The following is a 25,475-nucleotide window of genomic DNA, read 5'->3' as shown; positions in this document are numbered from 1 at the left end:
TTGGTGAGTGTAGTCCTTTTCTATCACACACTTAGTTCTGTTGACAAGTAGTGCCATGTATCTTGCATGCAAGTCCTGGTCCAGTCAACTCTCATTTAAGCTGAGAGTACAGGTCTGCAAAGTAACCTTAAAAATATCACCCCTCACCAGTACATCATTTGCTGTATATTCCTCCCTATTTTTTGAGCATTGGGAGGACCTGAGTTAAGTACCACATTTTTGCAAGTATTTGTGTTTTTACAGCTTGACTTTTTCTGTCATAGTTAAATTTCTACCTGCATGGATTTTTATTGCCACTCTTATTTATGCAGCATCGTGCACCAACTCAGAGCCTCCATTCTTCGTGGGTTATTTGTCATGATGATGCTTAATACTTCAGCAGTAAACCAATTCATCACAGTCTTTTTGGGATTAACAATAGCACCTGTAGCTTTCTTGTACCATCAGAGGCTGTTATGTAAGATGTCAACATTTCGTGAACTTTCCATGAAAACATCCAAGTCACCAGTGTAAGCTTTGCATGTGAGCCTCTAATGCTCTAGACAATAAGAATCAATGTGGAGTTGATTTTCCAGTTTCACACCTCTCACACATCAGTTGACTTATTTGGTATGCACAGCCAATCTTCCTCTCTGGATAGTCGGCCACGTTGATAAGCAAAAACTTCTTCTCTGAAGAATAAAGCTGGTTAAGGCAATTTACCAAACACTCTCTCTCTCTACTCATGAAATAATGCTCTAACGCTTTTTGATGATAGAACGTGAGGAGTAAATGTACAAACTTTATGTTTTCACCAATTAACGATGTACTGGATTATGCAGAATAACATTCTTGCACTTCACATGTAAATATCTCCATCTTCTCGTATTTTGAGCTTTAGAAACACATTAAATTAACATTCATAAGCGAGTTGGTTTAAGAACCACTTGAAATTTATAAACTTCTAGCAAGTCCAACACATGAATTACTTGAAAGGCTAATTTCATTTCTTCATTTGTCCTTGACAATCATCACAGTCACTAAAAGCACAGAATAACACATAAACACTCCTTGTTCTTCTCTATACATACACTGAAACTCTATGGATCGTACAGCAGGTACTTGTCCCCGCGGATCGGCCACCGCGTCCACAATTTGCTCATGACTGTTTTTAGACCTGCACACACAGACATGTAATGTGCAGTAGGTTGGATTCATGAAGGAGAACACAAGCCAGAGTGTTCAAGATGGAGATGCAGAAATTCTTGAAGCGCTACAGATTTCCCCCCCCCCCCCCCTCCCCCTTCAGATCAAACACGCGATATTTTATATACAATCATTATGTACATTTATTTCACATATAATAACAATTCATATTTCAACAGTATACCTTATTCTTTTCATACCTGTGCATACTCTTTTTCTTATTATTTAGCTATTTCTTTTTTTATTTTTCTTTAATTATAAAACATGAAAATTTCAATCAATGTTGGAGTTCGTTTTCTTATATCTAGGAATCGTGAGAGCTAAACCTTTAGTTCCCAATCATAAGCTCCAGGTGTTCATGACACTTGAGTACTTTATTCTGTATTCTAGTTCCTTGTACTATTTTTTCCTTAGTACGTACTAGTATAATTATTTATAGCAGTTTATAGCCTGGAGGAGCTCTGGGCAACTGAAAGTGTTCTTTTTGACACTTGTAAATTCACATAAAACACAATAATGCTAGTGATGTATAGAATTCAAACTTACCAGAATAATTCCTATTAAATGTGTGACTTCTGTCACGATACTGTCCTTTTCACCTAGGATCAGCACCTATACCTTACATGTGGGTTGACCCTATGATTGCACTTCCTCCTTCCATTCTGGTAGGTACGCCCATTTATAAAACATCCCTATTCATCAGGCCACAGGTCGTCCTATCTCTATGTATGTAAGCTTGCCCTATAGCCTTAGCAAATGCCGGGTACATCCCCCTTATCCTTTATGAGTAGGCCTCATGGTTCATTGCCCTAAAATACATCTTAATGTGCACTATAATTAAATATTTCCTGGTAAAATAAAAATCTATTTTATACTTCATTCTGACTTTTTAGTACCTCATTTAATACCCTAGAGTCCTCCTCTACTTTTCAACTTCTATAATCTTAGTAGATACTATGTTTACACATATTATTCGACTCATGGTAGATACTATGTCTACCTATTTTGTTCAAGCCCACTATCCTAACATGCATCAATTTATCCGAGTATTCGCTACACTGACTTTTCTTAAATAAGCATCACAATTTACTCCAATCTGGCTTGTGTTCTCCTTCATTACTCATGCTTCCTGCTTATTTGTATTCGTTGTAAGATCATCATAGTTTTCTATATATAAAATGGCTTTCATGTAAATAGGCGACGTTGAACCATCATAATAAAAACAATGTGTGCATCTTTCTAGATGTACATATATCTTCTCCCCTACAACCCTTGGCGGTTCTTACATCCTTCTAATCTGTTACTTCATGGTTTGTGTATTCATATTTCTTTGTGTGTATGCTTAAATGTATTTGTGTTCTCTGATTCTTCGGCCTTCTTATGTGAGAATAAGTTGTAGGTTATTGGAAACCACGGAGATTAGGAAGGACTTCTGCGATAGAAGTGTATCAATATGGAAAGAGGGAAAAAATAGTTAGGTCCTCAAAAGAGAAGTAAGAAAGGAAGAAATAGAATTGGTTGCTAACATTGAAGAAGAGAAAGAAGGCAGCCCCAAAGACAGGAAACCCTTCCCACCCCCCTTGCCCAGGATCCCCTACCTCGACGGTACTTGAGTGAGAAGCCGGAGGAGGTATGGCGTTAAATCATCTCCTACAGAATGAACATTCCCACCTTCACCCTTGAGGTCCCTGAAGAAAATCTTAGCAACCCTATGGAAGCAGCAAATGATGAAGAACCATTCACACTTGTTTGCGAGGGTTGTTTGAAAGGTGCAATGTGTGTTCTGTGTTAGCCATGATTTATCTGTTGGTGTAAATCATGCTCTTATTTACACTACCCACCTCTTTCAAAATCAATACAAACCCTCCGAGTACATCAAATCTCAAAAAAGGTACAAAATATTCTATATAAAGCAGAAAATCCACACACTACAGTATAACGGTTGTTCAATTAGTTACATGATATTACCCTTTTTCCACAAATGTAATATTCTATTCTGTTCATTTCATTTAGAGATCACTGTTTATATGTGATTCTCTTAATTTTTTCCCCCAGTTTTCTTGGTACTAAAATTATAGGATAGTTTAAGAATTCAAGAACAGATTACAGAATAGTTTAAGATTTGAAGGGAATTCGGTGCAGGAAACTATTTTGGAAGAAACACCGAAAACAACTCAGGATCCGACAGTCGTCACTCTGCTCGTTAATGTCCCTGGTGGATATATGACTCCACCTGGGTCCCATGGATCTGATATTAACTTCACTTGAGCAAGTTCAGACCAGTACTTCTCGTTAAATTTTGTTTGAGTCTCCCCACTGCAAAACAATCACCACTTCCCTAGGTAACACAACATTAGGTGACAATACACTTTTTTCTACTTTGTTTTGGATAAATTTGAATTCTCTCCACATGTCACCTATAGCCTTGTTAGTATCATTAGGTTTGGAAGAAGCAATAGTTTAAACATTTCTGGAGGTTATACTCTTGGTGACTTTTCAATCTATAATTCCTTGAAATTGTTCCTCCAGACTACTTATATTTACCGTATCAGAGTTAGTTACTCTCTCTTGGAAACTTCTTTCTACATTTTCTACTCCAGTATTAATACCTGTAATTTGTGATTGGATTATTGATATTAATTTGCTATTCTTATCGACACTCCCGTTTAATGTATGCAGTCTCTGTTTTACAGCATCAAATGTAAATTACATACATTTTGAAATGATCCTAACTTCTCACTAAGTTCAGATTCTACATTATTACATTTATCTTCAATATCAAATTCTAACTTCTTTGTCAAATCCTGAAGTTGATCATTCTGTCTCTGATTAAAGTCAGTGAACAGTTGATTTATGTGACTGCATAAAGAGCTATTTAGTTCACCTTTCAAATTTGTCTTGAGATTTTCTACTTTAGCAGTTAAAGTGTCGAATCAGTCTTCAAATTTCCCATACCTTCACATAAATTACTAAAGTCTTTACTTTGTGAATCTACCTTGGCACTTAACAATCCTGAAGTTTCATTCTGAACATCCAATTTATATCTTAATTGAGTATTCACTGAATCTAACTTAAAATTTATTACTTAATTGAGTATTCACTGAATCTAACTTAAGACTTTGAGAATTTAAAGCTGCATTTAGTTCCTTTCTCAAAGCTGCTGAATCTGCACTTTGGGCTTCTAATTTAGCATTTTGAGCTTTGATTAGGTTTACTTATTCAGACTAGTCTGGACCTTGTTTACTAATTTTCATAGCCATGTCTGGTTCTGAGATTTCTCCAATGTGCTGTTCCTGATCTATATTCTTATGATATTTAGACCAAGTAATCATTAAAAAAATTCAACTCAGTATAATAACTACACTAATAAAAGTCACTCTACTGTTTGTATCCCTTCTTTCTAAGGTACTAAGGTTCTATATTGCCCTCACCCAGCGTAGAATTCTCGCAACATAGGTAAGTGGATGTGATGGCAAGTCAGCACCGGTGAGCAGCAAGCTGGCAGCGTCACACGTTGGTGTTGATGTCGGCGTCAGAATGCAGTTGTGGAAGCAGGTCAGCAGTGTGCTGGTGGCGTAGGATGTTGTTTCCATGTCGGCGTCGCCGCGATGTGTGTGAGAGCTGTATACTCCCCCCACTAGATCTTCTTAGTGGAATTATTCTCATCGTATCTCTTCTTAGACTAATACGTCAAGGTCTTCTTTCCATTCTTTTACTATTATTACTTCCTTATAGCCCTTTTGTTGCATGCACAAATTTTTCCATTTGATTTTTGGACTTAATCCAATTACACAAAACAGTTATCTTGTCTTGTTATATCTGGTTTCTATGGCAACACATCATAGCTTCTTCTTCAATTTCTAATTTTCTAACTGCTTACAAACAGTTTGATACAGACATGCTCATAATACATTTCATTTTGTCCAAACTGAAAACACGTTACTGTTTTGAAACTACAAAAGAAGCCCTTTCAAGTCATCCCCCTTTAGTATTTGATTTAAGGTAACCCAACTACAGGATTCCTAGTTCTTCAAACTTTCTTTGCCAATTTAACTAAAACTAATAATAAAATTCTGGTATCCTGGCCCAGTGAGCTTGAAAGCCCACCAGAATGCATGGACCTATATGACAGCCCCTAGATGGCACTCCTAAAATTTGGAAGTGCTGCTGTTGTTGCCACAGTGCTGTGTGCAAGTCATGCTCCCCATGCCAGACTATCAGCACTCACAGCTGCACTATAAAGCTAGCAGTGCAGGGGCTTGAACTTCATTCATGTTATGAATACACTCTCATACTGTTCACTGTGCTCATAATTGTTGTTCATGATATTGCTGCATCTAGGCTCTCAATTTTGTTTGCTCACCAGACTTGTCATTATGTTGTGTTGTCTCCATTGTCCTTCCATTGCAATTGTCTTCCTGTGGTTATTTACAACTCACTGACAATACTCTCAGCCAGTCGGCCAGTCACTCGTGGTCATGTCCGATTCTGGTTAGTATAATTGGAAATGAGGAAAGAGGTAAACAGTGTCTTATGGATTTGAAACCCGTGCAACATGTGGAACAGCAACACCAACAGCTGATCCTGCAGCAGCAATTGCAACAGTTCCAATAGCAGTTGCAGCAGCAAACTGACTTGTTACGTCAGGAAATCCAGCTTTTATCAGAATGCTTGCAGGTTCAGGGTTCACAACCTGTGCAGACTGTGGCTGCGGTGGCGCATTGTAACAACGATAGTACTGAGCAACCTATCACCTATGTACCCAAGACACTGACGTTTCCTAAAAGAAACTACTCACAGATTGAGAGAGAAGCTTCGGCAGTCAACTTTGCCATTAAGAAATCCCATGGGACTAAGTTTACCCTCATTACTGACCACAAACTGTTGGTATCACTTTTTGGGCCACACTCTTGGCTTCCAGAGTAGATGGCTCAAAGGCTTCAGCATTGGGCTCTTTTCCTTAGTTCTTACAATTACACCATTTAGTACAAGCCTATTGTGCAACATGAAAATGCGGATGCATTCTCTTGTTTACCCTCAGGGCCAGACCTGGTATTTAACCAACAGGAGACCTCCTGTTTCCACATTGACTTGGAATGACAACACACATCCAATCGGTTCTCCATTACTGCTACTCACATCACTGTAGACACATGTCATGACCCTAGCTTACAGTGTGTCACTCACTATGTGCTACATGGAGGGTCCACTTATTTTTCAAAAACTGCTGATCCAGAACTCTGGGCCTGGTCTTACCTTTCTCATCTTCTGTCTGTTGTTTCCAACGTTCTCCCACTGGATGCAGAGGGGGAACCCTCCATGTTGTCATCGCAACTACCTTACACACTCAAGACTTGAAACTCTCCAGCTTGGATATTGGGGTACATTGCAGATGAAAGCTCTTGCCAGGCAACATGCTACTGGTCAGGACTGAACAAAGACGTGGAAGCCATGCTGTGCAGCTGTTCTGCATGTACCCAACATCAGGCTGCTCCACTCCAGTCTTTTGCCCCGTGTCCCACTTCACGTCGCCCCTGGGACTGCATTCATCTGGACTTTGGTGGTCTCTTTCTGGGCACTATATGGCTCATCGTTGTGGATGCTTATTCCAACTACCCACATGTGGTTAGCATGGTATTCACCACTATAGCCGCCATTTTCGGTGCACTTATCCAGATTCTCACCATCGAAGGATTTTCTCACAGCCCTATGTCAGACAACGGGCCACAATTGATTGTGACAGCCTTTTAACTGTTCTCAAATGCCAATGGCATCAAACACCTGTTTAGCCCATTGTTTCACCCATCCTCCAATAGCAAAGTGCAGTGGATGGTGTGAATTGAAAGCAGTGGGCATATCCACCACTTCCGCAGCACTCCCAATGTTCCTGAGCACCTAAAGGACCACCTCTGTCCACGACTGCAGCCCCGTGGAACTCCTCCATGGGTGGCAGCCACATATTCTCTTCCAGCTGCTGGCACCACAGCCTTCAAAACCCCGGATCTGACACAAGGGACAATACCCCCTGTAATAAAACTGGTTATGGTAAGATAAATGTACTAACTGATCATGGATCATATGAAATGAACCAACACTACACCGAAGACATAAAAACCAAAATTCTGGAACAATAGGAAATAATACAGACATGGGAGTGTAGTGAAATAAGAAGAGGAAAACATTAGTGATGTATTTGTAAAACAGGATAAACTAATAGATGAATTAAAACAAAATGATAAGAATGACATAAGTGCCATGCTGCTATTGTTAATAAAAATGAGCGATGATAATAAGGATCAATTTATAAAAATGATTACTGACTAGTTCACAAAAATTAATGAGCAACTTGAAAGTCATAAACAAGAAAGCTGTTTGCAAAAATTAATGAGCAACTTGAAAATCATAAACAAGAAAGTAAGAAACAGTTCAAAGAATCTGGTCATTCAATAGGAGCATCATTTTATTGTATAGGTAAAAACACAGCTCAACTAAGTGATATCAATAAAAAGTTGAGAGGTTAGATGCTCGAGTAGAGTCTGTGAAGTCCAAAACGAACGAAATTGAACTTAAATTTAATAATGAATTTAAAAATGTCAAAGATGAGTTAGGGAAGAAACAAAATTGCTTTTAAACACTCATGAGGAAACAAGAACTGTTGACAAAAATGTTAATGGTCGAATTTTGACCATGGAAACTAATGTTGACACCAAACTGGCATTGTTGAAAGCAGTTTTGTTGAATGGGTGAAAACAGTAGACAGCAAATTCACAGAAAATGTAAAATTAAGTAACAACAAAACTAGCATCCTAAAAAGTCATGTTTTGGTTCTGTGTAAAAAAGTTTAAGAACTGTCTAATGAAGCAGTTAATAGCAATCCTGTTAACAATGTTGATACCATGCTTTAGAACATTCTGGTGAAAATCTTTTCAGGTGAATGTAGTTTACATTCTGTATATTTTCTGCACCATTGAAGAGAGAACTTTGTGTCTAATATGATTGATATTATGAAAATCAAGTTGGTTAAGAAGTTTCTGGAAGGTGAAGCATTGAGCCAGGGAAATTAGTTTACTAATGATGATACAACCTATATAGATTTTGAGAAAGGATTTTTAAATAAATTTTGGCCAGAGACTGAACAAGCTACAGCAAAAAGTGAATTTCTTAGTGAACCAAATTACAGAGAAGGTTGTATTAGTATGAAACAGTTTTGTAAAAATCAGCTTGAAAATTAGCACATTTGAGCAAACCTTCTGATGAACTCACCCAGACTGATGCTTTAACAAGATATAGTGGGACCTAGTCTATAGGCCAGATAACACAATAGATCAGTTTTGAAATACGTAGCTAAATTAGACAAGAGTTTAAGAAAAAAAGAAAGAGGGAAATACAACCACAATAGGCACACACATTTTGAAAGAAGTAGTAATCAAAATTGGCACGGAAACAGGGAAATACAACCACAATAGGCACACACATTTTGAAAGAGGTAGTAATCAAAATTGACATGGTAATAATCACAACAGGAGCAAACACAGTAACCACAACAGTAACAATTATCATCAGAGGGAACATAATAGGGTGAATGGTAACAATTTTCATTCTTGAGAGCAGGGTGGCAATTGTTGGAGCAGAAGGACGGGTTATTAATTCAGAAACCAAAGAACTAGCTTGGTCCCCATTGTCGGTTCACAAGTTAGGACCTCATGAAACAAATAACAAATAGACCAGAAATTACACAAATACTGACACACAAGAAAAACACTATAGTGAAGGAATCAGTAGCTATCTTAAAATATGTGTACTATCCTGTTAACATGATATCTGTTAAGAAAGAAATATGTTCTCCAGTCAAGACAAATTATGCAAATAAGGTAAGTGGGCTCACAGAAACTGAAAAAGGGGATACAGAAGAAGTTAATTTATAAGAATTCTATAACTGAGTAGATACTTGTCATTTGTCAAATACTGAAGTGACTGATTTTTGTGATGATTTTTGGAATACAGAAACTAACAGAAGAACCAGGTAAGAAAAAAGTGAATACTCTATTAATGAACAGCAACATAAGTGAAACTGGGTACTTAAACAGTAGTGAAATACGGAATAATGATGCTGGTAATTTTGTTATTATATTGATGATGTTCATGGTATATTTGGATGTAATAAATTAAAGGTCAGTGATGATGAGAATAGTAATGGGGAACAAAAGTAATTTGTTTGCTTTAAAGAAGGACTGGAGGCATTAGGTATTAGTAAAGAAATGTGTAGTAGTGGCTATCATGCTGTAGAGATACCCCAAGGACACCGTTAAAGGATTAAGGGACATTAACGACAGTATCACAGCAAACAAAACTCTTGATTTAATTACTAGTAGGGAGACCAGTTATGACAGTGACAGTAAACTGCTTGATGTTATGAATAAGAATGGATCTTTTTTATAAAAATGTGCTTAAATAGCTATGATATTGAGAAAGATGAAAGCTTTAGGATCATGATAAAAAAAATCTGTTTAACTTTTTATATCTAAAAACAAAGATGATGTGACTTACCAAACGAAAGCGCTGGCAGGTTGATAGACACACAAACAAACGGAAACATACACACAAAATTCAAGCTTTCGCAACCAACGGTTGCTTCTTCAGGAAAGAGGGAAGGAGAGGGAAAGACGAAAGGGTGTGGGTTTTAAGGGAGAGGGTAAGGAGTCATTCCAATCCCGGGAGCGGAAAGACTTACCTTAGGGGGAAAAAAGGACAGGTATACACTCGCACACACACACACACACACACATATCCATCCGCACATACACAGACACATGCAGACACAAGCAGAAAATGTCTGCTTGTGTCTGTGTATGTGCGGATGGATATGTGTGTGTGTGTGTGTGTGTGTGTGTGTGTGTGTCTGTGTGTGTGTGTGTGTGTGTGTGTGTGTGCGAGTGTATACCTGTCCTTTTTTCCCCCTAAGGTAAGTCTTTCCGCTCCCGGGATTGGAATGACTCCTTACCCTCTCCCTTAAAACCCACACCCTTTCGTCTTTCCCTCTCCTTCCCTCTTTCCTGAAGATCAACCGTTGGTTGCGAAAGCTTAAATTTTGTGTGTGTATGTTTGCGTTTGTTTGTGTGTCTATCAACCTGCCAGCGCTTTTGTTTGGTAAGTCACATCATCTTTGTTTTTAGATATATTTCTCCCATGTGGAATGTTTCCCTCTTTTACGTTTAACTTTTTATTCACACTGGTGGCATAAAATTAAACATTTTCTTGTAAAACAACTAAAACATAAGTACCTTAGTGCTTATCTCAGTGAAACAGGTAAGTGCATACAGACTGATGAAATTCTCAGTGACAGTGATAATGATGTCCGTGTTAATTTAATGAAAGTATGTCAAGGCAATGAAAGTGGTCAGAACAACAATGATTTCAGAGGCTTCAGTTTTGAAGAGATATAAGGTAACCTGTTATATGAGAATGTCAAGACTTATAAATATCCTGAAGTTTGTTGTCCGTTCATTATGATCAGAATGTTGTTGTTGTTGTGGTCTTCAGTCCTGAGACTGGTTTGATGCAGCTCTCCATGCTACTCTATCCTGTGCAAGCTTCTTCATCTCCCAGTACCTACTGCAACCTACATCCTTCTGAATCTGCTTGGTGTATTCATCTCTTGGTCTCCCTCTATGATTTTTACCCTCCACACTGCCCTCCAATGCTAAATTGGTGATCCTTTGATGCCTCAGAACATGTCCTACCAACCGATCCCTTCTTCTAGTCAAGTTGTGCCACAAACTTCTCTTCTCCCCAATTCTATTCATTATCTCCTCATTAGTTATGTGATCTGCCCATCTAATCTTCAGAATTCTTCTGTAGCACCACATTTGGAAAGCTTCTATTCTCTTCTTGTCCAAACTATTTATCGTCCATCTTTCACTTCCATACATGGCTACACTCCATACAAATACTTTCAGAAATGACTTCCTGACACTTAAATCTATACTCGATGTTAACAAATTTCTCTTCTTCAGAAACACTTTCCTTGCTATTGCCAGTCTACATTTTATATCCTCTCTACTTCGACCATCATCAGTAATTTTGCTCCCCAAATAGCGAAACTCCTTTACTACTTTAAGTGTCTCATTTCCTAATCTAATTCCCTCAGCATCACCTGACTTAATTAGACTACATTCCATTATCCTCGTTTTGCTTTTGTTGATGTTCATCTTATATCCTCCTTTCAAGACGCTATCCATTCCATTCAACTGCTCTTCCAAGTCCTTTGCTGTCTCTGACAGAATTACAATGTCATCGGCGAACCTCAAGGTTTTTATTTCTTCTCCATGGATTTTAATACCTACCTTGAATTTTTGTTTCCTTCACTGCTTGCTCAATATACAGATTGAATAACATCGGGGAGAGGCTACAACCCTGTCTCACTCCCTTCCCAACCACTGCTTCTCTTTCATGCCCCTCAACCCTTATAACTGCCATTTGGTTTCTGTACAAATTGTAAATAGCCTTTCGTTCCCTGTATTTTACCCCTGCCACCTTCAGAAACTGAAAGAGAGTATTCCAGTCAACATTGTCAAAAGCTTTCTCTAAGTCTACAAATGCTAGAAATGTAGGTTTGCCTTTCCTTAATCTAGCTTCCAAGATAAGTCGTAGGGTCAGTATTGCCTCACGTGTTCCAATATTTCTACGGAATCCAAACTGATCTTTCCCGAGGTCGGCTTCTACTAGTTTTTCCATTCATCTGTAAAGAATTTGCGTTAGTATTTTGCAGCCGTGACTTATTAAACTGATAGTTCGGTAATTTTCACATCTGTCAACACCTGCTTTCTTTGGGATTGGAATTATTATATTCTTCTTGAAGTCTGAGGGTATTTCGCCTGTCTCATACATCTTGCTCACCAGATGGTAGAGTTTTGTCAGGACTGCCTCTCCCAAGGCTGTCAGTAGTTCTAATGGAATGTTATCTACTCCTGGGGCCTTGTTTCAACTCAGGTCTTTCAGTGCTCTGTAAAACTCTTCATGCAGTATCATATCTCCCATTTCATCTTCATCTACATCCTCTTCCATTTCCATAATATTGTCCTCAAATACATCGCCCTTGTATAGACCCTCTATATACTCCTTCCACCTTTCTGCTTTCCCTTCTTTGCTTAGAACTGGGTTTCCATCTGAGCTCTTGATATTCATACAAGTGGTTCTCTTTTCTCCAAAGGTCTCTTTAATTTTCCTGTAGGCAGTATCTATCTTACCAATAGTGAGATAAGCCTCTACATCCTTACATTTGTCCTCTAGTCGTCCCTGCTTAGCCATTTTGCACTTCCTGTCGATCTCATTTTTGAGACGTTTGTATTCCTTTTTGCCTGCTTCATTTACTGCATTTTTATATTTTCTACTTTCATCAATTAAATGCAATATTTCTTCTATTACCCAAGGATTTCTACTAGCCCTCATCTTTTTACCTACTTGATCCTCTGCTGCCTTCACTACTTCATCCCTCAAAGCTACCCATTCTTCTTCTTCTGTATTTCTTTCCCCCATTCCTGTCAATTGTTCCCTTATGCTCTCCCTGAAACACTGTACATCCTCTGGTTTAGTCAGTTTATCCAGGTCCCATCTCCTTAAATTCCCACCTTTTTGCAGTTTCTTCAGTTTTAATCTACAGTTCATAACCAATAGATTGTGGTCAGAGTCCACATCTGCCCTTGGAAATGTCTTATAATTTAAAACCTGGTTCCTAAATCTCTGTCTTACCATTCTATAATCTATCTGAAACCTTCTAGTATCTCCAGGGTTCTTCCATGTATACAACCTTCTTTCGTGATTCTTGAACCAAGTGTTAGCTATGATTAAGTTATGCTCTGTGCAAAATTCTACCAGGCGACTTCCTCTTTCATTTCTTACCCCCAACCCATATTCACCTACTACGTTTCCTTCTCTCCCTTTTCCTACTACCGAATTCCAGTTATCCATGACTATTAAATTTTCGTCTCCCTTCACTATCTGAATAATTTCTTTTATTTCATCATACATTTCTTCAATTTCTTCGTCATCTGTAGAGCTAGTTGGCATATAAACTTGTACTACTGTAGTAGACGTGGGCTTCGTGTCTATCTTGGCCACAATAAAGTGTTCATTATGCTGTTTGTAGTAGCTTACCTGCATTCCTATTTTTCTATTCATTATTAAACCTACTCCTGCATTACCCCTCTTTGACTTTGTATTTATAACCCTGTATTCGCCTGACCAAAAGTCTTGTTCCTCCTGCCACCGAACTTCACTAATTCCCACTATATCTAACTTTAACCTATCCATTTCCCTTTTTAAATTTTCTAACCTACTTGCCCGATTAAGGGATCTGACATTCCACACTCCGATCCGTAGAACGCCAGTTTTCTTTCTCCTGATAACGACGTCCTCTTGAGTAGTCCCCGCCCGGAGATCAGAATGGGGGACTATTTTACCTCCGGAATATTTTACCTAAGAGGATGCCATCATCATTAACCATACAGTAGAGCTGCATGCCCTCGGGAAAAATTACGGCTGTAGTTTCCCCTTGCTTTCAACCGTTCGCAGTACCAGCACACAAGGCGGTTTTGGTTAGTGTTACAAGGCCAGATCAGTCAATCATCCAGACTGTTGCCCCTGCAACTACTGAAAAGGCTGCTGCCCCTCTTCAGGAACCACACATTTGTCTGGCCTCTTAACAGATACCCCTCCGTTGTGGTTGCACCTACGGTGCGGCTATCTGTATTGCTGAGGCATGCAAGCCTCCCCACCAATGGCAAGGTCCATGGTTCATGGGGGGGATGATCAGAATAGGATCATGGAAAGGTATGTCTTGTTGACACAGGCAGCCAACTTTTAGGGGAGTCTGAATCAATAAGGAAAAAATTAAAACATAATGAGGACTATGTAGAATTACTTGTAATTGGGTTAAGATGAAACCAGGAAACATAGTAAAGTGGTTAAAAGCCAGGCTTTAATAACTTTTACAATTGAGGGAGTGACTTTTACGCATGGATATTTAATAATTCAAGATTTCCTTATCTAAGGCGTGATATGGATACTTAGAGTGAATGTATGTTTTGATTGGGGAGGGCAGAAACTGAGTATCAATGTACCTGATGGAGATTGTATTTGTACTGACTCTATAAAGTCAACTATATCTTATGATGAGGATAAAGTAAACAGCATACAATGTTTAAAACACAGCTTGTAGTCAAAGATATTCCAGGATTAGATACAGATGAAGCAAATTTAAAGAACTTGCAGACACTAAGGTTTCAGAAGCAAAGGGGTTAATTGATAATCAGAAATGGGCATTGGAATCTTTGTTATGGGAGTACAGTATGTCTTTAGTAATATCCCAGGTAGAGAGAGAGAGAGAGGATATCAGTGTACTTTACAGCTAAAACCACATCAGCCATTCTTTACAAAGCTATGTTGTGTCCTATAGCTAAGAGGGCTGCAGTTGAGAAAGAGTTGCATAAGATGGAAGTGTGTGATATCATCGAGAGAAGTGTTGGCCCATATAACAATCCACTGTTCATTTTTTCCAAAAGAGATGGAGGAATGAGATTCTAGGCATTTGTACAGAGAAACAGATCACTCTGAAAACGCTGATGAAATTTTACACAAATTTGAAAACATTCAGATTATGTCTAGTTTGAATTTAACTTCTGGATATCATCAGGTACCTTTAGCTCCTGATTCTCGTAAATATATTGCCTTTCTTTGCAATGGTAGATGTTACCAATACTGTGTAGAACCTTTTGGTTTGAACTCATCAGTAGCTGAGTTATGTACTTGGTCAAGATCTGATAGGAAAACTTACTGTTTACGTGGATGACATTTTGGTAACTAGACAAAGTTTGGAAGAGCATTTGGAGTTGTTGAAGCAGGTACATGCAAAATTTAGACAAGGAAACACGAAAAATGTAAATTTGATGTCCCTGAACTAAAATTCTTAGGTCATGTAATTACTGGTGAAGGTATCTTGGCAGATACTGATAAAATTGAAGCAATCCTAGATTTTCCAGAACCACATAGTAGAAAGCAGTTGAAGTCTTTCAATGGTTTTTGTGGATTTTATCGAAAATTTGTGAGTGGACAAAGTTTGAATGCGTCCTGTTTAAGCAATTTACTTAAAAAGAAACTAATTAGGTTTGGACACAAGAATGTCAGTAAGCATGTGAAAACATTAAGAGAGAATTGAATAATTAACATTTCTTACACAGATCAGATTTTAGCCTACCATTTTGTTCACACACAAATAATAGTGATTATGGTTTTGGAGCAGAACTATTTTAGGAAAAAGAAGTTATTGGGAAATCATACATGACACAATTGCCTTTGCATCAGATATATGAAAGGTATACACGATGAGAAAATTATTAGGGCAATTTGTAACAAAATTAGAAGGAACAAAAACCATGATTCAAACTGGAGGTTAGTAAAGAGTTGTATAAGCAAAGAGGTTATGAAAACTCGGACAAGAATTTTAAAGTATATAAATGAACACTTTTCAGGAATACAGATGTGGGTTCTGATGATTGGAACTTATGTTGGCCAGAGGAAGAAACTGGGAAGTTGATTAAGTATTATTGAGAATTATGGACACTATTATATTCAAAAATGTATGCAAAAGCTGCAAGAAAATGTTTATTTCTATAATATGGCTAAAAAGATTAGGAAAGAACTATCTACTTGTGACAAGTGTCAGAGAGCCAACATAAGTAACAGAGCTTGTCAAGATCAGATGCAAAATATAACACCTGAGAAACCTAAGGATTTAGTTGCTGTGGATTTTTATGGAAGTTTTCCAAAAAGTAAAAATGGTTCTTGTTATATTTTTGCTGTGGTTGATGTTTTCCCAAATAAATAACATTAAATCCTGTCAGAAAAGCTACAAGTATGCGGATTAATGTTAAAATTGAAAAAGATTACTTCAAAAATGTAGGAAAACCTAAACTAATACTGTCAGACAATGGATCACAATTGTATCAAAGTGTTGGAAATCATTCATAGAAAAATCTGGTATTAGACACATTTTAATTTCAGTTTATAACCCTTCAACCAATGCAGGAGAGAGATATATGCATGAAATTAATCATCTACATCACACATATTGTAGTCACTAACACCCTCCATCGTATGAATGCATGAATGATTTTGAAGATGTAATGAATAGCTTGCATCACAGTTCCACAGTCACCTTTTGAAGTTATGTTTCAAAATAAACCGGCAAATCTTATCTCTGAATTAGTAGATTGTCCACCATGCACTGTCATGTTTACCATGTTTACTTAAGAACGTGAAGCGGTTGTGAGAGAAACTATGAAAAAGCAGGATGAGATACTGAAGAAAAGACACAATAACAAGTTCAACACTGGACAGTACATTCTTATTAAATCACATGAGAAACCTAAAATGTTAACATCTTAGTTAAAAAAGTTTTTTGATGTCTATATTGGTCCATTTGAGGTCAGTGAGAACCCACATCCTAATTCCTATCAGTTGATTTATCCTAAATCTAAAAAACTTCTTAGGCTAAGAAATATTACCTAATTGAAGACAAACTAACAAAAAAGTAAAGATTACTAAAGAAAAGGACACTTACTGGAGTGTTTTAGAAACCAAATGCTTTCTACCATCCATAAAGAACTATGTAGTCACAGTTTTTCATAAATTTTTGCACCAACAACTTAAATGTGGTAACTTACTATTTTTGGTTATGCTGTGTTACTTCTCTACAGGTTGGAAATAAGTCATGACTGGTTGGCTGATTTGGGGGAGGGGACCAAACAGGGAAGGGAAGGAACCATCCTGGCATTTGCCTGAAATGATTTAGGGAAGTCACTAAGTCATGATTTTTATTTTATTATATTCTTTCGTGAAAAGTAATTTTTTTTTTTTACAGTGTTATTTGTGAATGTTTAGAGTAATGTTTTAACTATCTAATAATTTGAAAAGCTGAAGCTTTAAGTACAAATCTCAGTCAGTCCCTGAGTATTTATTCAGTTCTTAATATAACTTACTTTGCAGTATATAATAGACAATGGAATCTGCAAAATGACCATTACAGCATTTATTTTTGCTGTCTAGAATTATCTGTGATACAATGAAACTTCGATATTTCTTGTGTACTAGTTTTGGGAAGGTGTCTGGAAAGCACCACACCATTTCTCACAAAATCTTGTGATGTATACGATTTACTTGTATTTACTGTGATAGATTTTTCCTCTCTGATGTTTAATATTATTTTTGTATATGTATTGAACTATCACATTGCCCCATTGAATCAGTGTACTTTATGTAGATGTGAAAGAAGAATTAAAATGTGACAGTGACAAATATCTAATGAACAACACTTTCAATCAAATTTCAGTGTAGTTGATATTTTTGACATAACTTATGGGCAATATTTTTAACATACGTAGCTAAATAACTCAGTTTTCAGAAAACAACATGTAAGAATGAGCTAGTTGTCTCATACTGTAACATAATTTGAAAGCATTGAAAAGCAATTTTTCATATGTTATTGTATAATCTATTATGTGACATGAAAACTAATGACTGCACAATGTTTGTAGCAATCAAAAACTAAAGGACAAAATAAACGATAAAATCAGTGGACTAGCACATAGAATAAAGGGGCTTGAAATCTGATAAGCACTAGTTTATGAAATTGTATACCTGGTGATGTGTGAAGGACTTGAAGAATTAGTGAAAAATGTAACATTCTAAAATCTGGTTGCAAAAACGTTTCATTTATGTACTAAGCAAAAGGAGGCATTACCAATCAATAATATTTCACTAATTGAAGACAGTTTTAAAAATGTTGGTATATACAGGATTTTAAACAAAATGTTTTTGTTTAGTGGTCACCAGTAGACATTTGTTGGTCACAATATTTTTGGTTTTCTCAAGATACTTAACGACATTTACATGAAATACAAGTTTAACTGTAATACCACTCTGATAAAATCAATGAATGTAGCTTTATGTCAAGGGAGATATTTTTGTTACATGTACTATCTTTCGCTTAGCCTGTGTACATTTTATGATATTTAGCAACAATTTGAGAGCTACAGAATAGGTAAAAGGTCAGACTTCGTAATTGTTTTGTGAGCAAAGAACATTGTAGTAAAATTTTCCTCTTGTTCTCATTTGAATGAAGTAATTATGCTAAGGTAGTCAAAATATTGTACATCATGTAATGAAGAACCTATTTTTATTGAATTGTTATACTCCCAAATCTTCTTGGCATAATCAGTTTCATTATTTTGTATCAAAATGTTTCCCAAATTTTTTGTTTTCAAAATTTTTGGGGGGAACTGTAATAAAACTGGTTATGGTGAGATAAATGTACTAACCAATCTTTGACCATATGAAATGACTGATTCCAAAATTTGAAGACTCAAAACCAAGAAATCCACTACCAAGTAGCTATACAAAAATGCATAAACATCAAAATATATGAACACTTAATGTAATCACAATGATGATTGTGGACTTCTTAAAAAGATAACTAATCATAAACAATTATTTGTTTCAAAGATGATTTGCACAAATATACTGTTATGTGATAGTATTTTCTTTACTACATGTTGTTAGAGGTAAATCTTTGTCTTTGGGTAGTTAGTAGTACAAGTTGATAGTGGGAGGATGGAGTACAAGTTATTTATGTTGTGTTACCATTGTGGCTGATGCTGTTTTGTATTGCAAAGTGAAATGACTGAAAATATATGAGTTCAACACCAACAAGTCCACCAGCATTCAAATTATTTCAAAGAATGAACCCAAGCATCCTCTAGAGCAGTATAAAAAGTTACATTTTAGAATGGACTACGACCCTACAATGTGCAACAAAGATGAAGAATAAAAATGGAGTATTATGAAAACTGTTTATTCAAATTCTACCATTGCTACCTCTCCCTGCAGTGTGTCACTATTGCAGTGAGCCAATGTGCTGTGAAAATGTGACCCGACACGAATTTATTAATTTACTTCAAAATCAATAAATCAATTTTAGCCTACAAGTGGGTGGTGATGGTCAGACTGTCCATCTCCTACTCCCACCTCCCTATGTCCATATCCTTGTCCCCTCCTTTCTCCCTGTCCACCTCCTTCTTGTCCCTCTCCCTGTTCATCTCTTCCTCCCCCCCCCCCCCACTCACTCTCTCTCCATCTCCACCACCCCTCTCTCTCTCCACCTCCTCCTCTTCTCTCTCTTTGTCCATCTTCTCCTCCCACCTCCCTCTGTCCATCTCGTCCTCCCACCTGCCTCTGTGCATTACCTCCTCCACCCTCTCTGTCCATGCCCTTCTCCCCCTCTCTTTCATTCTCTCTGTCCATCTCCTCCTCCTCCTCCTCTCTCTGTCCATCTCCTCCTCCCCCCCTCTCTGTCCATCTTCCTCTCTCTCTCTTTCCTCCATTTACACCCCTCCTCTCTCTCCTTTCATCTGGTCCCCTCCACTCTCTCTGTCAATCACCTCCACCACCCTTTCTCTGTCCACTTCGTAACTCCTCAGTCTGTCCATCTCCTTCTCCCATTCTCGCTGTCCATCACCTCCCCTCCCCTCCCCTTCCCTCTTTCTGTCCATCTCTCCCTTCTCTCTCTCTGTCAGTTATCTCATCCACCCTTTCTTTATCCATCTTCTCCTCATCCCTCTCTATCCATCTCCTCCCACCAATTTATGACCAAGTCATCCTCCCCCTTTCTCCTCCCATCTCCTCACCCCCCTCTCTTTCCATCTCCTTCTCCCCCTCTCTCTATCATTATATTTTCTCACTTCTGTTTGTCCATCTCCTCCTCTCCCCCCTATCTGCCAATCTCCTATGTCATGCCATTTCCACTTTCATCCTTGCCTCAATGGGAAATGGTCCTTACCCCCACAGTACATCTTTCCAGAGAAACAATGGTATCTGTACCCAGCTAGATTACACACACACACACACACACACACACACACAAACATTTTTACTACATATATTGAGTTCTGGTGGAACAAAAATACATACAGAAGTGTACAAATAATAATAAAACAGTATCTAATTACTTCAGTACCTTTTAAATCCTTATACAGCTTTGCAAGAACTTCATCAGTCCATCTTGTTTCATGAATGCATAATTCACGACGTTTCCGTTTTAAAGCTGTAGCTTTGATAAAATCATATGTAGGAATCCATTTAGGCATTTTTTCAAGGATTTCAAGTCCTGTTCATATAAAATGAAGGCTTTTTTACACAGAGAATTATGAATTAGTATTATTAAGATCTTTCTAATATGCTGCATTCAAAAATAAATAAAAATAAATATTTAACAACTTTACCTTTCATTTGTGATAGAAAATTACTCTGTATGGTTATTACTTCATGTCTTCTCTTTGGGTTTTCTCCATGTCTCATAAGGGGCCCATAAAATTCAGATGTCTTATCAGTATACTCATCTATGACATTTGGTTTACGGTACCTCATGCTCACTCCCTTATGTTTGTTTGTCAGTTTTCGAAGAGCTGGTATAAAATACATAAATATAAAATAAGTATACAAATTATGAAATTATAAAAATATATTGAATAAATCCATCATAATCCAAAAAATAATAAAAAAATTTAATGTTTCTGCTCCGCATTGCCTGAAAAAATAAAAATTATGCAAGCAAACATCATATTTACATCCAAATCCACATTTATACTCAGCAAGCCACGTTATGGGTTGCTGGAAGAGTACTAAGTTCACTAATATCATTTCTGCCTATGTTACTTCAGTCATAAGCAGTGTTTGTGAAGAATTAGTGTTGATAAGCCTATGAGTGAGTGCAAATTTCACTGATTTTGTGGTCAATGTAATTTTATGACCTACATGTGGTAGGCAGTAATATGTTTTTTTGACTCTTCTTGATATATAAAATATTTTTTAATAGTAAGTTATCAATTCAATAATATGGTGTCCTGTAATGAAATGAATGGAATCAATGAGAATGATATCACTGGAGTGTAAAGACATAAAAGGATATCAGCAAAATCCACTGAGACATGCTGAATCTGCAATAAAATGAATATGTTGTGACAAATGAAAATTTTTGCCATACCAGATATGAACCTTGATCTCTCAATTATCTCATTCAAATGCTTTAAGCATTAGCCTCTCTGAGAATTCCTCCAGGGATGACTTAAACATTTGAAAATCACTAATGTTTCCATATATTATGCCTGAACATTATAATTAGATTTCTCCCACAGTGTATGTGTAAATAACACCCATGGGAAATGGATTTGGCAAGGCATTGTGCCTATCCTACAACTATTCTTATGTACTGGTTTCACGTGAAATTTCTTCAGATACCTGTTGCCAGACATTCAGTAATTATTACAGTTTACAATAATTTATTGCTATGTACCCACCTTCATAGCCAGGGTCACTAATGAATGCCTGTGCAGTGGCGTTCGAGTGGGAGGTAAGCACGTTCAAATCTCGATGGTGGATGAAATTTTCACTGATAGTATTTGGTCAGCAAGGGGAAGAAAGATGATGATGTGCAAATCCTGACCATCAATCTTTGCAGCAATATCCTCAATTACATTCCAAACCTCTCCACAGTATCCTATGAAGTGAGGTCAAGTGACACTGATGATGGTGATCCATCAGTCATATGTGGACACTAAGCTCGGCAGCCCCTTGGTGCTGTTTGAAAGGAGTAGACCGTGTGCTGACACTGGATTTCACACTGTTCCTTCATCATCATCATTGTCATTGTCCATAAAATCGTCAGGGTTTGTGAATGCATTGTCAATATGTAAACTGGAGAAACTTTACATACTGACACCGCAGTAACATACCATGAAGATGGCCAAAGAAGCCTATGTTTACATCATCATCATCATACATGACAAACATAGCACCTCAGTATACATGCATCTGTTACACTCACCTACTCTCTACAAATACACATACGACACAAGTCTTACACATCTGCAAAGAAAGGGATCAATGTGCATAGAAAAGACACACCCCTTCTCTTAGGTGGCTGAACCAACACCGTGGCATATCCCATTGAACAATTCCATATGACATTTTCATCAGCAATTCCAATCATATGATTAAACAATAATGAGTGTTTCTACCTGTTCGGGGACAAAATGTTAAATTTATTTTTGTTAAGGATCAATATCCAGGCCATGCACCAAAGATTAACCCTCTACATTTCACCCGCATTTTATTGCTAAGTTTTGGTGCTGTGACTTTCCTATGCAGAACAAAATAATCCAAAACATCTTCAAGGAGCTTTTAACTTTATTCACCTGCTTTTTGTTCTTGAACCATCAAATTGTAATTGTCCTACTACCATGTTTATCTTCACTTATTATTCCTCACTTACTTTCATTTTATGCTTTTTTGTTTTATTCTAAATTTTCACTTTTGTCATTCCAGTTCATCAATCTTGTGCATGCTCTTTTACTATATGGATCAAACCAAGAGAGAGAAAGCTGCAGTAATCTTCTAAATTGTGAAAAAACTGAATAAGTATTCTGAAAAAAGCTGTCAGATTTCTTGGTCTGACTTCCAGTAAATTACAAGATATTAAATCTGAGGGCAGAGAGAAAAAAAGGTAGGGCAAATAATAGCGTAAAATGGAATGAATCATAATTTCCTGAGTAAGAAAGTATGGCACACACTCAGCACCAGCAAGCAGGAAAATCTGTCAGTATATCTGCATGGATATAGAAGAGTAATGAAATTCACCAAATTATATAAATGTGGCTCGCAGTATTACCATGTTTAATTCCATTATAAAAACCATGCAATTCAAGACTGATGAGACACAATATTTGCTCTGGAAGCCATGTCATGGAAGAAAAATTCATACACCAAATCAACTTTAGCACAGTGATAAGCAGCTATCATTGTTTATTCTCTTACCATCATAACCATTTTTTCTGGTACGGTAAAAGAAATAGTTTTGCAATAAGTTATTGCTGCTTTTGTGGTCTTCAATCCAAAGACACAAGCCACTCCACCTTGGTAAGTTCTGTGGGTTAATTGGGCGAGGGGAGTAAGAAGTTAGTGTGACTATAACGTGGGACTTGCAATAAGATAATAGTTAAAAGCTGGGCAAATATTTCACACACAATGAAGATTAAAAGTCGAACAGAATAAATATAAATTTCCATGTTCCTACCTTTTATTGTCAATAGCTTAGAGATCACCTCACTGAAAAAAAAGGCATTGGCTCTTCTTTTGATTAAGTAACTCTTATCTGTGACAGGCCTGAAATACTTAATGGTATAAAGTCGATCTGGGTATCACGCAACACACTGTCAAAGAACAGATGCAAACTTGCTGTGCCAATAATTTGATGGCGACCTGCCCCTCACCATGCATTCCTGTAATTTTTTTCTCATCTTTTATTTGCTCTTGGAAAGGAGAAGGAGGGCCATTGTAGAAATTAGTTCTTTTGAGCCACAGCAGTCAAGCTGGCAATGGGGCACTTGTATCCCAATTCGGAAAAATAATTTATCATAAGCATTTTATTTCTGAAGTAGAGCACTTGTGCCCATATATAGTCACATGATGAGTTTCTGCCCCACAATATTAGAAAGCTGTATAGAATATGCCTAATACCTATCACCCAGCAGGTCTGAACATCCTTTAATTAATCCTGCTGTTGTATGCTGTGGATTTTAAGGGAGAGGGTAAGGAGTCATTTGAATCCCGGGAGCGGAAAAACTTACCTTAGGGGGAAAAAAGGACAGGTATACACTCGCACACACACCCATATCCAACCGCACATACACAGACACAAGCAGACATTTGTAAAGGCAAAGAGTTTCGGCAGAGATGTCAGTCGAGGTAGAAGTACAGAGGCAAAGATGTTGTTGAAAGACAGGTGAGGTAATGAGCGGCGGAAACTTGAAATTAGTGGAGGTTGAGGCCAAGCAGATAACGAGAAGAGAGGATATACTGAAGGGCAAGTTCCCATCTCCGGAGTTCTGACACGTTGGTGTTAGTGGGAAGTATCCAGATAACCCGGACGGTGTAACACTGTGCCAAGATGTGCTGGCCGAGCACCAAGGCATGTTTAGCCACAGGGTGATCCTCATTACCAACAAACACTGTCTGCCTGTGTCCATTCATGGGAATGGACAGTTTGTTGCTGGTCATTCCCACATAGAAAGCTTCAGAGTGTAGGCAGGTTAGTTGGTAAATCACGTGGGTGCTTTCACACTTGGCTCTGCCTTTAATCATGTACACCTGCCGGGTTACAGGACTGGAGTAGGTGGTGGGAGGGTGCATGGGACAGGTTTTACACCGGGGGCGGTTACAAGGGTAGGAGCCAGAGGATAGGGAAGGTGGTTTGGGGATTTCATAGGGATGAACTAAGATGTTACGAAGGTTAGGTGGATGGCGGAAAGACACTCTTGGTGGAGTGGGGAGGAGCTTCAAGGAATCCTCAGAACCTTAGGCCCCCTGCAAAACCTTTCACCTGACTCCATCAACCCCCTGACCCCACCGACACCCCGCACCCCTACCTTCTACCTTCTTCCTAAAATTCACAAACCCAATCATCCCAGCCGCCCCATTGTAGCTGGTTACCAAGCCCCCACAGAACGTATCTCTGCCTACGTAGATCAACACCTTCAACCCATTACATACAGGCTCCCATCCTTATTCAAAGACACCAACCACTTTCTCAAACGCCTGGAATCCTTACCCAATCTGTTACCCCGGAAACCATCCTTGTAACCATTGATGACACTTCCTTACACACAAATATTCCGCACGTCCAGGGCATCGCTGCGATGGAGCATTTCCTATCACACCGATCACCTGCCACCCTACCTAAAACCTCTTTCCTCATTACCTTAGCCAGCTTCATCCTGACCCACAACTTCTTCACTTTTGAAGGCCAAACATACCAAAAATTAAAGGGAACAACCATAGGTACCAGGATGGGCCCCTCATACGCCAACCTATTCATGGGTCACCTAGAGGAAGCCTTCTTGGTTACCCAGGCCTGCCAACCCAAAGTTTGGTACAGATTTATTGATGACATCTTCATGATCTGGATTCACAGTGAAGAAGAACTCCAGAATTTCCTCTCCAACCTTAACTCCTTTGGTTCCATCAGGTTCACCTGGTCCTACTCCAAATCCCATGCCACTTTCCTTGACGTTGACCTCCATCTGTCCAATGGCCAGCTTCACACGTCCGTCCACATCTAACCCACCAACAAGCAACAGTACCTCCATTATGACAGCTGCCACCCATTCCACATCAAACAGTCCCTT

The 25,475-nt window shown here is 38.0% G+C and overlaps 1 protein-coding gene across 2 annotated transcripts in view; it reads right to left on the bottom strand.

Moving 5' to 3' along the window:
- Positions 1-25,475, bottom strand: part of LOC126262397 (cilia- and flagella-associated protein 91-like) — a 343,692-nt gene that overhangs the window by 174,887 nt on the left and 143,330 nt on the right. For both annotated transcript variants that reach the window (XM_049959011.1, XM_049959012.1), the window contains exons 8-9: positions 20,517-20,699; positions 20,252-20,401 (exon numbers count right to left, since the gene is read on the bottom strand). In XM_049959011.1, the coding sequence (XP_049814968.1) occupies positions 20,252-20,401; positions 20,517-20,699 (333 nt within the window). The remainder of the gene's footprint in view (positions 1-20,251; positions 20,402-20,516; positions 20,700-25,475) is intronic.

The sequence above is a fragment of the Schistocerca nitens genome, chromosome 6 (assembly GCF_023898315.1).
Source record: "Schistocerca nitens isolate TAMUIC-IGC-003100 chromosome 6, iqSchNite1.1, whole genome shotgun sequence".
Classification (NCBI taxonomy): domain Eukaryota; kingdom Metazoa; phylum Arthropoda; class Insecta; order Orthoptera; family Acrididae; genus Schistocerca; species Schistocerca nitens.
The sequence above is the reverse complement of the archived record's forward strand: the minus strand, read 5'-3'. Positions and strand labels throughout refer to the sequence as shown.